An 11,708-nucleotide genomic window follows, 5' to 3' on the forward strand; every position below is an offset into this window, starting at 1 on the left:
TAATTCTTTATATTTCTTGTGCATTACTTTTTTGTTAATATTGTTAATTTGATCCTCGCAAATTTGCATAGTTACAAACAAAATAGTTTTAAAATACTTAGATTTTTCTCTTTTTTTAATTTCCTTATTTTAGATTTGGTGTCACTTTAAATTACTCTAAGTACTCAAGTTTATTTCTATTTTGACTAATTTCAAGAAAATAATAATAAAAAAAACAGTCGCCAAAGAGAGAGTGCTTAAAAATGCAGAGTCAAAGTTAAATCTCCCTTTCCGAATTTCGTCTCTAAACACAAAACCCTACATTTTCAATGGAGAACGAAGGAAGCAGCAGCAACAGCAATGAAGTCCCGCCATCTCAACCGCTACAGTCTCTCTCCATTTCGCCTCAGCCGCAGTAAGTCCTCTCAGTTTCATTATGTGTGTCACTTTTTGATCTAGAAGCTGAATTTGTTGGATTGAATTGAATACAGATTGAGCTTGAAGGAGAGGTACGATTTGATAAGGAGCATTGGCGAGGAGTGCATACAGGAGGATGAATTGGAGCGATTGTTGGCGAACAAGCCTAACATTGTTTGCTATGATGGATTTGAACCGTCTGGAAGAATGCATATTGCTCAGGTAGCTGAATTGAATCCATTTCGTTGTATGATTTCGCATAAATGTCTTCTCTTCGGTATTGTTTAGCGTTTTCCGAGCTTTATGCAGTCTAGTTATTGTTTCAGCTGATCGAAACATGCTCAATTGCGTACTTGTGGAAATAGTTTGTTTTGTTGAAAAGTTAATGAATTTAGTTTGTCATCCTCTGGTTATGGATCTGTGGTTGTTAATATGCTATGAATTTAATTTTCGATAAAAACGGATACCGTAGAGTATTTTAGAACCAAATTAACCTTTCTTCGACTTGGATGATTCATAACTTAAGCTCAAAATTTTAAGTTGCTGTCCAAAATTTTGAGGTCTTGATATTGATCTCAAATAGTAGGCTTAGTGATTTGATTCTACTCCTATTTTGTTATTGGGATGTGATTGTGCAATAGCACTTTTTGGTTGTGGATTTCAGTTTTGTCAGCAGCTCTTATCTTTGCTCTTATCTTTCCTGCTGGAAGGTGCATATGCCTGTAATATTTTGATAATGTTTGATGGAAAAGTGCAAACATCTATGTGCAGGGAGTTATGAAGGCAATTAATGTCAATAAACTGACTTCCGCGGGATGCAAAGTGAAGATATGGATTGCAGATTGGTTCGCACAGCTGAACAACAAAATGGGCGGTGACTTGAAAAAGATACAAGTGATAGGGCAGTACCTGATTGAGATCTGGAAAGCTGTAGGGATGAACATTGAAGGAGGCCAGGTGGAGTTTCTATGGTCTTCTGAAGAGATCAACTCCCGGGCTCATGAGTACTGGCCCCTTGTGATGGACATAGCCAGGAGAAACAAGCTTCCTAGGGTGCTGCGGTATGGGTCATTTTCTCATTCTGCTAAGTGAATGTCCAATCACTGATGTGATATCGTACCTTTTGTCCTCATTTAGGTGCTGCCAAATTATGGGCCGCTCCGAGCAAGATGAATTGTCAGCAGCCCAGATATTCTATCCGTGCATGCAATGTGCTGATATATTCTTCCTTAAGGTGAGTTTTCATTGTTGCTTGGATTCATTTGGGAATGACATATTAAAGGGATACTACTATTGCATATGTATGTTTTGTTTATTTTGCTTTCAATATAATTCATTACTTTCCTACAGCGAGGTGAAAGAATGATTTACAATGAACCTTAAATATTAAAGGCAAGAAACTCCAGATAATAACGCTGTGTATGAGTGAGGTAGGAACGAAACAAAGATATTCACTATTGGTACCAGAAAAAAAATGCAACTCATTCTTCACTTACAGAGCATAGTGAAATGGTTTATTGAATTGTGCATTACATTTCTACCGGTGGAGCTTATTAATGTCATAATATATAACTTGTGAGTTTGTGTATTGGAACAGGCTGACATCTGCCAGTTGGGTATGGACCAGCGCAAAGTAAATATGTTGGCTAGGGAGTATTGCGATGACATCAAAAGAAAAAACAAGCCTATCATACTGTCTCATCGTAAGCAGAGTATTACCTTTCCATAAAAGTGATAGTCCTATTAAAACTTTTGTTAACTGTATCTGCTTTTAATTACACACAGATATGCTCCCTGGGCTGCAGGAAGGACAGGAGAAGATGTCGAAGAGTGATCCTTCTTCTTCTATCTTCATGGAGGATGAAGAGGTATTATATGTTTCCAATTTCCTATAAGGACAGCAATTTATAATAGTTGGCCCCGATTCTGATTAAGTTGTGGACTTGTGGCTTGTTTTGGACCTTCCGAATTCTTTACTAGTGAAATTCTGTTGGGTTGATAAAAATGAATGTCACAGGCTGATGTAAATCTGAAGATAAAAAAAGCCTTCTGCTGATACGATCCCACATCGGTTTCACACGAAAGTGTGGAATAGCATATAATAGGGAGTCAACCCTTTACCTTTGACCATGGTTTTGGGTTAAGTTAGGGCTTCATATCTTATATGCTTATCAATTTGGTGCGGTGAACGTGGATCCGGATGTCCTACGGAAAGGGGCTACCCGTAGGTGTGACCAAGGGGTGCCACCGAAGAAACGTGGGCCCGAAAGGAAAAAGGGCCGTAAAGCGGATGGTGGGCCCGTGGCGTGTGCCGTCCGTGGACGTCCGGTTTAAAAGAGGGATGGATTGATACGATCCCACATCGGTTTCACACGAAAGTGTGGAATAGCATATAATAGGGAGTCAACCCTTTACCTTTGACCATGGTTTTGGGTTAAGTTAGGGCTTCATATCTTATATGCTTATCATCTGCCCTCCAAAAGTGGTGGAAAAGAACCCGTGCTTGGAGTACATCAAATATATTGTTATCCCATGGTTCAATGAGTTCACAGTTGAGCGGAAACCAGATAATGGGGGTGATAAGTAAGTCATTCTTGAGGACTTGGCGACATGCCCAATTTTTTTAGTTTTCAATTCTAGTGCAGAAATGATATCTTGGTTTTGTATTCGTTTTGGACATTTTATAGCAATCTTCTTTACACATTCACGTCCTTCAGGACTTTCAAGAGTTTCGAAGATTTAGTTGCTGACTACGAAAGTGGACAGCTGCATCCTGGAGATCTCAAGCCCGCTCTTGCAAAAGCACTAAACCGGATACTGCAGGTAATAATTAACTTTACTTACATCTGATTTATGTTTGATCCTAAAATACTGATTTACATGTACAATTACTCTTTTGCAACCCAAGCATTTACTTAGCTTTGTAACATTATGCAGCCGGTACGTGATCATTTCATCAACGATCCGAAGGCTAAGGATCTACTGAAAAGGGTGAAGGTATGCACATTTGACTTCTTTCTCTACTTTGAATTACATGGAAAAATTGAACCCTATTTATCTACAACATAGTTTAAACTCCATTCCCTCTTTAACAAGTGCTTCTCTTAGTTTATGTTAATTCCTAGTTAATTTCACTATACCATATTTTTTATAATATTTTGCGCATATACTTTGCAGGGTTACAAGGTAACCAGATGATCTTGAGAAAGCAAAACCACAGTCTTCCGAAGAGGATTGCAAACTTTTGGTCTTTATTATCACAATAGCAATGGTACTATTACTTTTCTTGGAATAGTATTACTTTTTTTTTTTTATGTTAGATTCTTGTTATTCATTTTCCATCAGATTTATATTTCGACTTATATTTGAGTAGAAATATAGCATTTTATTTATATATCTTATTAATATCTCAAAGAACCAATTATCCTCACTCAGCCACCAAGCTGAGTCTTTAGAACAATCCTCAGGAGCAAATGACAACATCTTTTGCTGCAAATCATACACAAACCTGATATTCCTCTGCTGAAATACCCCCAAAATGGATATGGTTTTCGACTCCAACGCCATAAAACAGAACACTTTCTTCTCCAAAAAGATGAACAGATTTGTCGGCGCTGCCGCCGCCAAATCAGCCCCCTTAAAATGAAACACCATCATCGGTAAACTCGGCCGCGTCATTGCATAACTAAAACAGATATATGTGTCCGGAACATCCACCCCTGTATACCTCTTAACATCCTTAAACCTCGCAAAATAGCTAACAAGAAAATTTTTCACAGCAATAAATACACTCGTTTCCAGTAGGCTCAACGAGGATCCGGAATCTATATAGATACCCTCGGGGAATCTCGCCCCGAGTCTCTTCCCGTTGATGCTGAGATCCATCAACGGGAGGGCGTAGTTCATGGCGCTCCGTTTGTTGCTCGTCTCGACGATCGGCCTCCTCTGCCCGTTCCTCCCTTGGATCACCGCCTCGTTCCCGAACCTTACGTACGAGGCTGTGGTCGGAGAGAGGCAGTAGGAGAACCGGTTCTTGATCGATGTGCCGAGTTGTCGAGGCAAGGACGTCGGATCCTTGTCCATCCCGAGTATCCCGCTGACCTCCGGCGGGTAAGGCCCACCGTTGGAGGTCCCGCAGCCGAAAATGGGGTTCTTCACGGATGCGGGTCGTTTCAAACTGCTGTCGAACGTAAATGTTTCGGTTGCGGCAGGGCCCTTCGAGAACTGGCCGCTGTAGTAGGTGGTGGAGTAGCTGCAGCCGCTACCGACGAAAGAGCACTGGAAGCGTTTGGCGAGTGGTTTTTTTTGCTGATCGGCTTGTAGCTGCTCGACTTGAAGACGGGGTCGTTCTGCTTAAAGCAGCGCGTGCAGGGGCTGCATTGCATCCACGTGAGGCCGCTGCCGGTGTCGAAGACGAGAGTCCTCTTGACGGCGGGGGTGCCGATGTATAAATCCGCCGTGAAGATGGGGTCGTGCTTTGCCGGGAGGCGGATGGAGGCGTGGACGTTGAAATGGGAGGCGCGCGCGAGGTAGATCTTGGCGTGCGTGCTTGAGGAAGCATTGCAGGGTTGTGAGGTTCGGCTGGTATAGAGGGGAGTCGCGGTGGACGAGCTTCAAGGTGAAGGCCGACGAGGACGTCGGCCGTCGTAGGAACAAGAGGGCGAAGATGAGGAAGAAGATGTTGATTGAAGGAATTATGGTTAAGATGATGGGAGAGGAAATCTAATTTCTACTTATATGGAGAAGTGTGGGAATAGATGTTGTTTTGAGTAATTGTGATGTGCCTATTTTGCTTCCTTTTTCTTTTTGTATGTGATCTGTTATTTATTTCTTAGGTTCAAATGAGAAATTGGATATTTGGTTATGTGATTAGTCTCAACAAGGAATTATGTATTTACACATGGAGCTTAGAGGGAGTGTAGATAATGCACTCGATGCATTGATCTCATCGTTTTTGTATATAATGCGTTGCTATGATATACTAAGTCAATGTATATAATGTCAAAAAAAAATAAACTAAATGTATTTTTGAGTTTGAAAGCAGTTGCATTTTGATTATTACACTCAATATCCATTGTAAAACTTAATACCAATATATAAGTTTTGATGTACATTCCTTTAATTTTATTTAACAACTCTCATCTACGTCTCTTAAAATCTGCACTGAATTAAAGTGTCACTTTAAATTAAACAATTAGTGAACAAATAGAGTATACTCATTGAACATGAAGGGACAAGTATTAAAATTTGAAATATATATTTAAATTTTTTGTTACTCGACCAAGCAAGATAGTTTTTCTAATAGTGGACTGGTGGGTAAATGCTATTTTACATTTTATTTATTTTTGCTTGAGAAAATGTAATTAAATTCGAAAGTTGTTTACCTAAATATGAACCAAATAAAAAATCCAAAAATTTAAAAGAAATTGTTTAGTTATTATGTACTGGTATTAGATTAGAATATTGTGGGAGTATTTGAATAAAATATTTTATTTAAATAACGTTATATACATTTTATAAATTTTTATTTTTAGACTATGTATAAATCTAAAAATTTTGTTACCCCATATTTGTGGCGACTTGTTCCAAGCTATAGAGAAATTGCTTGACGAAACTAATAATGAAAGTGCATGACTCCAACTGCATAAAACCTAATTAAATTTAATTGAGATTTATAAATTTTATTCATCATCTGTCTCATATTTAAATTTTTTTTATAATAATAAAATGGATAATTCCATATTAATATATTAAATCTTATTCAACAACAAAGAGCCAATCATCCTCACTCAGACACCAAGCTGAAAGTCTTTAGAACAATCCTCAGCAGCAAACGACAGCATCTTCTGCTGCAAATCAAACACAAATCTGAAATTCCTCTGCTGAAAAGCCCCCAAAATCGAAATACTCTTCGACTCCAACGCCGCCAAACAGAACACATTCCCATGCGTAAAGAAGAACAAATTCTGCGGCGGCACCGCCATCTCCGCCCCGTTGAAATGAAACCCCATCGCCGGTAAACTCGGCTGCGCTCCCGTATACTGAAAACATACATACGACTCCGAAACCATCGGCCCTGCATACCTCTTCACATCCCGAAACCTCGCAAAATAGCCAATCAGAGAGTTTTTCACAACGATAAACGCACTCGTCTCCAGCAGGCTCATCGAGGATCCGGAATCTATGTAGATTCCCTCGGGGAATCGCGCCCCGAGCCTCCTCCCGTTGATGCTTAGATCCATCAACGGGAGGGCGTAGTTACTGGCACTCCGCTTGTTTGTCGTCTCGATGATCGGCGTCCTTTGTCCGTTCCTCGTCCGGATCACGGCCTCGTCTCCGAACCTGACGTACGAGGCCGCGGTCGGGGAGAGGCAGTACGAGAATCGGTACTTGATCGACGCGCCGAGCTGGCGGGGCAGCGACGTCGGCTTCTTGTCCATCCCGAGTATCCCGTTGACCTGCGGCGGGTATAGCCCGCCGTTGGAGGTCCCGCATCCGAAAACGAGGTTCGTGACTGATGCGGGCCGTTTCAGACTTGAGTCAAACGTGAATGTTTCAGTGGCGACCGGACCCTTTGAGAACTGGCCGCTATAGTAGTTGATGGAGTAGCTGCAGCCGCTGCCGAAGAAGGAGCAGTCGAAGCTTTTGGAGAGGGGGTGGCTTTTTCTCATTAGTTTATAGGTGCTTGACTTCTTCGGCTCGAAAACAGGGTTGTACTGGTTGAAGCAGCGGGTGCAGGGCTTGCATTGCATCCACGTGACGCCGCTGCCGGTGTCGAAAACGAGAGTGCTTTTCACAGCAGGGGTGCCGATGTATAGGTCTGTGGTGAAGATGGGGTCGAGCTTTGCCGGGAGGCGGATCTCGGCGCGCGCGAAAGAGATCTCGGCGTGCTTGAGGAAGCGTTCGGCGGTGGTGAGGTTCGGTTGGTATAGAGGGGAGTCGGGGGAGTCGCGGTGGACGAGCTTCAAGGTGAAGGCCGACGAGGACGTCGGGCGACGGAGGAACAAGAGGGTGAAGATGAGGAAGAAGGTGTTGATTGAAGGCATTGTGATTTAGTATGATGATGGGAGAGGGAAGAATGAGTGTTCTATTTATATGGAGAGGTGTGGGAAGAGAGATTGTGTTTTGAGTAATTGTGATATGCCTATTTTGCTACTTTTTACTTTTTGTGTGTGATCTCTTATTTAGTTCTTAGGTTCAAATCAGAAATTGGACATTGCGTTATGTTAATAGTCTTAACATGGAATTATGTCTTTACACTTGGATGCTAATATATCATCAAACGACAGGGAACATAATTTAGACAATATACATAAATGGTTTTGTGAAGCATTTTATTTTAGGCACTAGCAGCTATACTCCCTCTTTCGCGAACAAAGTGAAACATTTTATTTTTGGCACAGAATTTTGTGCAGTGTTATTTTGTGTTAAGTGAAGAGAAAAAACTAATAGAAAAAATAAAGTAAAGAGAGTTGGGTTTTTTTAGGAATGTAGTATATCACTTTGAACTAGACATCCAAAAATAAAAATGTGTCAATAGAGGAAGTATGTTTTACCTATCTTAAAATACTTAGATTTTTGTAATCCAGAGGCGTGAAGTGAAGAATTGCCAACTTTTTTTAAATTGCTAATATGCTAACTCATCAATGCAGCATCTAAAAAATATCACCACGATAACATTAGTAATTAGTATGTCAATACAAATTTAGTTGACATACTTATGTCTTTATGTTGACATTTTAAAATATAGATGTCAGCATAAAGATATAAGTATATCAATTAAATTTGTGTTGACATACTAATATCATCGTATTAATATTTTTAATATATTGCATTGATGAGTTATTAAAATAGCAATTTAAGAACACCTCGATAATCCATATGGCATTTTATTTTATTTGTAAGAAATGAACATTTAAAATTTTTTAAACAGAGAGTAATATCTAATGTTTCTTTTCGGCGCGAGATTTAAGAAAAATTGTGTCAAATGATTTAAGAATAAAGTAAGAGAAAAAAAATATTGTTGCTATTTGCCAAAAAAGGAAATGATTCAGGTATAGTAAGACAACACAAAAATGAATACTGATGTTTTACATATTTGAAAAATAAAAATTTAAAATACCTTCCCAGAAGAAGAAGTGTTCGGCTGTTTCGAGATTTTTTGAACTTATACTGTTATATTGCAATTGTTAGCCACCTTAAAGTAAGAAATATCTTTAAGATGTAGTGGTCATCGTCTGGTTCAGATACTCTTACCCATAATAATTATCATTTTCCTCTAACACGTGCCGACATCTCTTGAGCTATGACAGAGGGAGTATCTCTTATTCAGATACTCTTACCCATAATAATTAAACCTATGACAATTTATCTCAGTATGATAAAACATACTCATATTGTATCTTAGCATTATCTTGTTTAATATATCGAACACCACCTTTCTGTGTTAAATTTATCCATGCAAGAAGCATCTTTTATCTCCATGATTTAGTACTTATCTCATATTGTATACCTCGTTCAGTTTTTAATTTTTATAATACTAGTAAAATAGATAATTCGATATTAATATATCAAATCTTATTTATATCTCCATAGAGAGCCAACAGCATACACACAGACACAACAAAGAACCATTAGTCTCTAGAACATTCCTCAGGAGCAAACGACAGCATCTTCTGCTGCAAATCATACACAAACCTCACGTTCCTCTGCTGAAACGACCCCAAAATGGAAATAGTTTTCGACTCCAACGCCGCCAAGCATAACACATTCCCGCCCGGAAAGAAGAACAAATTCGCCGGCGCAGCCGTAAAATGAAAAAACATTGTCGGTAAAGTCGCGCCGCCGCATAACTATAACAGAGAAACATGTCCGGTGCATTACTCCTTGTATACCTCTTAACATCATGAAAACTGGCAAAATAGCTAGCAAGAGAATTTTTCACAGCAACATACACACTCGTTTCCAGCAGGCTCAATGAGGATCCGGAATCTATGTAGATTCCCTCGGGAACCTCCCCAAGCCTCCTCCCGTTGATGCTGAGATCCATCAACGGGAGGGCGTAGCTAGTAACACTCCTTTTATTTTTTGTCTCGAGGAACGGCGTCCTCTGCACGTTCCTCCCTTGGATCACCGCCTCATCCCCGAACCTGACGTATGAGGACGTGGTCGGGGAGAGGCAGTAGGAGAACCGGTTCTTGATCCCTGTGCCGAGCTGCTGGGGCAATGACGTCGGCTCCCTGTCCATCCCCAGTATTCCGCTGATCGCTGGCGGGAAAGACCCGGAGTTGGAAGTCCCGCAGCCGAAAACGAGGTTCGACACTGTTGCGGGTGCTTTCAAACTGCTTTCGAACGAGAAAGTCTCGGTGGAGGCCAGCCCCGACGAGGACTGCCCACTGTAGTAGCCAACAGAGTAACTGCAGCCTTTGCCGAAATGGAGCACTTGAAGCTTCCGGCGAGGGGTGGTTTTGTTGATCAGCTTGAAGCTGCTCGACTTCTTCGGCTCGAAGATGGGGCCGTCCTGCTGGAAGCAGCGGGTGCAGGGGCTGCATTGTATCCACGTTACGTCGCTGCCGGTGTCAAAGACGAGAGTTCTCTTGACGGCGGGGGTGCCGATGTATAAATCGGCGGTGAAGACGGGCACGGAGAGCTTTACGGGAGGCGGATCTCGGCGTGGACGTGGTCATTGAAATGGGAGGCGCGCGCAATGGAGATCTCGGTGTGCTTGAGGAAGCGTTGTGCGGTTGTGAGGTTAGCTTGGTAGAGAGGGGAGTTGGGGGAGTCGCGGTGGACGAGTTCCAAGGTGAAGCCGACGAGGACGTCAGCCCTCGGAGGAACCAGAGCGCGAAGATGAGGAAGAAGATTGTGATTGAAGGCATGATGATTATGATGGGGAGGAGATCTAATTTTAGTTCTACTTATATGGGGAGATGTAGGAAAAGAGAGTGTTTTGAGTAATTGTGATATGCTTCTTTGGTTTTGTGAGTAATCTTTTAATTATTTCTTAGGTTCAAATGAGAAACTGGTTATTGCGTATGAGTTTGTCTTAACATTTAATTATGTCTTTATACATTTAATATGACGAACATAATATAGACAATAATAAATATCTATTAATACTTAAATGATGAACCACATTCAATTCATAGAATGAACACACAGATAACAAGCAAATACTAATAAATGGTGAGAAACCATTTCAATTTTTCGTAAAGCTTCAAGAATACAGTCTATAATAAAGAGAGGCATTTTTGAAAACTTACTTATGGCTCTTCTTCTTCCACAGGTCTCCAAACATTCTAATGCCTTTCCTCTTTTCACCTCCAAAAATATCATCTCTGTCGTCCATTAGCCCGGGCGAGCCTACATAACCCGTGTACCCACCAACATGATCGAACGTGTTGACGGATAGTTTATCCATGGATCCACATCTCTCAGATATCCTCCTGCCGTTCGCCTCCGCATCCCCAGCCAGAACAGTAGCTGCTGCATCCGCTGCTTTTCGCCATTGCTCAGTTTGTACGCGAAGCATCTTCATCTCATTTTCTAGCAACTCTTTCGCGCTTTTCTGTCGCTTCTAATTCTCATTCGTCTGGGCAACTCTGCTTTTACTCTTCTCCAGCTCTTCACTAGCCAAAGTTAACTTTTGATTCAGGCCATCGATCTCAGATTGAGCCAATGATATCTTCAGTGATTTCTCATTGAGCTGGCTCTTTATGCTCTCGTTTTCTTGACGAAACACATCCACTTCTTTCCCCTTCTCTTCTAAACGGGCTTTCAGCAAATTTATCTCATCTGCCTTTGAAGCCAACTCATCAACCAATGACTCCCCGGCTCAGCAGTGACGGTGATTCAGCTGACAAAGAGACAGACTTAGCCTTGAGTTCATCATCTTCTAGGTCAGCCTTAGGCTCCAACGCTGTCTTCTCGTTAGGAACTTCGAAAACATCAGTTTCCTCCTGGATTTCCTCAGATGCTTCGTACATTTTAGTAACTACTTCTTACTCAGTTTTCGGGCCTCAGCTGAAGTGGAATGCTTTTCTTCGATTTCCAATGGCTCAGGAGCCCTCTGTGATTTCTTAGGTTTCCTCTCAAGTTGATCCTGCACAGCCTTTTTAGCAGTCCCGGTCGAGACTAAATGACCCTTCAAACTCTTGAGCTCCTCCTGTGCATGGCCGAGTTGAGATTCCAAATCTGCAATGCGAGTTCTTAGTTTCTTTTGGTGCAATGGGTTAGACAGCGTCCCTCTCTGTGTCCGACCATCAGCTATTTTGGGCTCCTCTCCGTCCTCGGACGAACATGTGTTGGATCAG

The 11,708-nt window shown here is 41.3% G+C and overlaps 4 protein-coding genes and 1 pseudogene across 4 annotated transcripts; 1 reads left to right on the top strand and 4 right to left on the bottom strand.

The window, feature by feature from the left end:
- The first annotated feature begins 228 nt into the window (after positions 1-228).
- Positions 229-3,792, top strand: LOC121790964 (tyrosine--tRNA ligase 1, cytoplasmic-like). The gene is made up of 11 exons (XM_042189050.1): positions 229-394; positions 471-618; positions 1,168-1,457; positions 1,534-1,630; positions 1,994-2,099; positions 2,182-2,264; positions 2,414-2,445; positions 2,866-2,979; positions 3,114-3,219; positions 3,334-3,393; positions 3,574-3,792. Exons 1-11 carry the CDS (start codon positions 309-311, stop codon positions 3,592-3,594), a joined length of 1,143 nt encoding a protein of 380 aa, XP_042044984.1. The 5' UTR covers positions 229-308; the 3' UTR covers positions 3,595-3,792.
- A 31-nt stretch (positions 3,793-3,823) lies between these two features.
- On the bottom strand, positions 3,824-4,479 carry LOC121790961 (aspartic proteinase CDR1-like). Its single transcript, XM_042189047.1, has 2 exons — positions 3,905-4,479; positions 3,824-3,839 (listed from the first exon to the last, which is right to left on the bottom strand). Exons 1-2 carry the CDS (start codon positions 4,477-4,479, stop codon positions 3,824-3,826), a joined length of 591 nt encoding a protein of 196 aa, XP_042044981.1.
- A 1,706-nt stretch (positions 4,480-6,185) lies between these two features.
- Positions 6,186-7,442, bottom strand: LOC121790962 (probable aspartic protease At2g35615). The gene has a single exon (XM_042189048.1). The coding sequence runs from the start codon at positions 7,440-7,442 to the stop codon at positions 6,186-6,188; it is 1,257 nt and encodes a 418-aa protein (XP_042044982.1).
- Positions 7,443-9,029: 1,587 nt separating this feature from the next.
- LOC121790963 (aspartic proteinase CDR1-like) lies at positions 9,030-9,643 on the bottom strand. Its single transcript, XM_042189049.1, has 2 exons — positions 9,341-9,643; positions 9,030-9,248 (listed from the first exon to the last, which is right to left on the bottom strand). The coding sequence occupies exons 1-2, from the start codon at positions 9,641-9,643 to the stop codon at positions 9,030-9,032; spliced, it is 522 nt and encodes a 173-aa protein (XP_042044983.1).
- Positions 9,644-10,490: 847 nt separating this feature from the next.
- LOC121790959 lies at positions 10,491-11,700 on the bottom strand (annotated as a pseudogene).
- Between the last annotated feature and the right edge of the window lie 8 nt (positions 11,701-11,708).

The sequence above is a fragment of the Salvia splendens genome, unplaced genomic scaffold (assembly GCF_004379255.2).
Source record: "Salvia splendens isolate huo1 unplaced genomic scaffold, SspV2 ctg686, whole genome shotgun sequence".
Lineage (NCBI taxonomy): Eukaryota > Viridiplantae > Streptophyta > Magnoliopsida > Lamiales > Lamiaceae > Salvia > Salvia splendens.

Coding starts and splice junctions, on each gene's coding strand:
- LOC121790963 (XM_042189049.1), bottom strand. CDS start 9,643: ATGGACAGGGAGCCGACGTCATTGCCCCAGCAGCTCGGCACAGGGATC. Junction 9,249..9,340: donor AAACGAGTGTGTATGTTGCT/GTGAAAAATTCT, acceptor TCTCTGTTATAG/TTATGCGGCGGCGCGACTTT.
- LOC121790961 (XM_042189047.1), bottom strand. CDS start 4,479: ATGGACAAGGATCCGACGTCCTTGCCTCGACAACTCGGCACATCGATC.
- LOC121790962 (XM_042189048.1), bottom strand. CDS start 7,442: ATGCCTTCAATCAACACCTTCTTCCTCATCTTCACCCTCTTGTTCCTC.
- LOC121790964 (XM_042189050.1), top strand. CDS start 309: ATGGAGAACGAAGGAAGCAGCAGCAACAGCAATGAAGTCCCGCCATCT. Junction 619..1,167: donor GAAGAATGCATATTGCTCAG/GTAGCTGAATTG, acceptor ATCTATGTGCAG/GGAGTTATGAAGGCAATTAA. Junction 3,394..3,573: donor ATCTACTGAAAAGGGTGAAG/GTATGCACATTT, acceptor TATACTTTGCAG/GGTTACAAGGTAACCAGATG.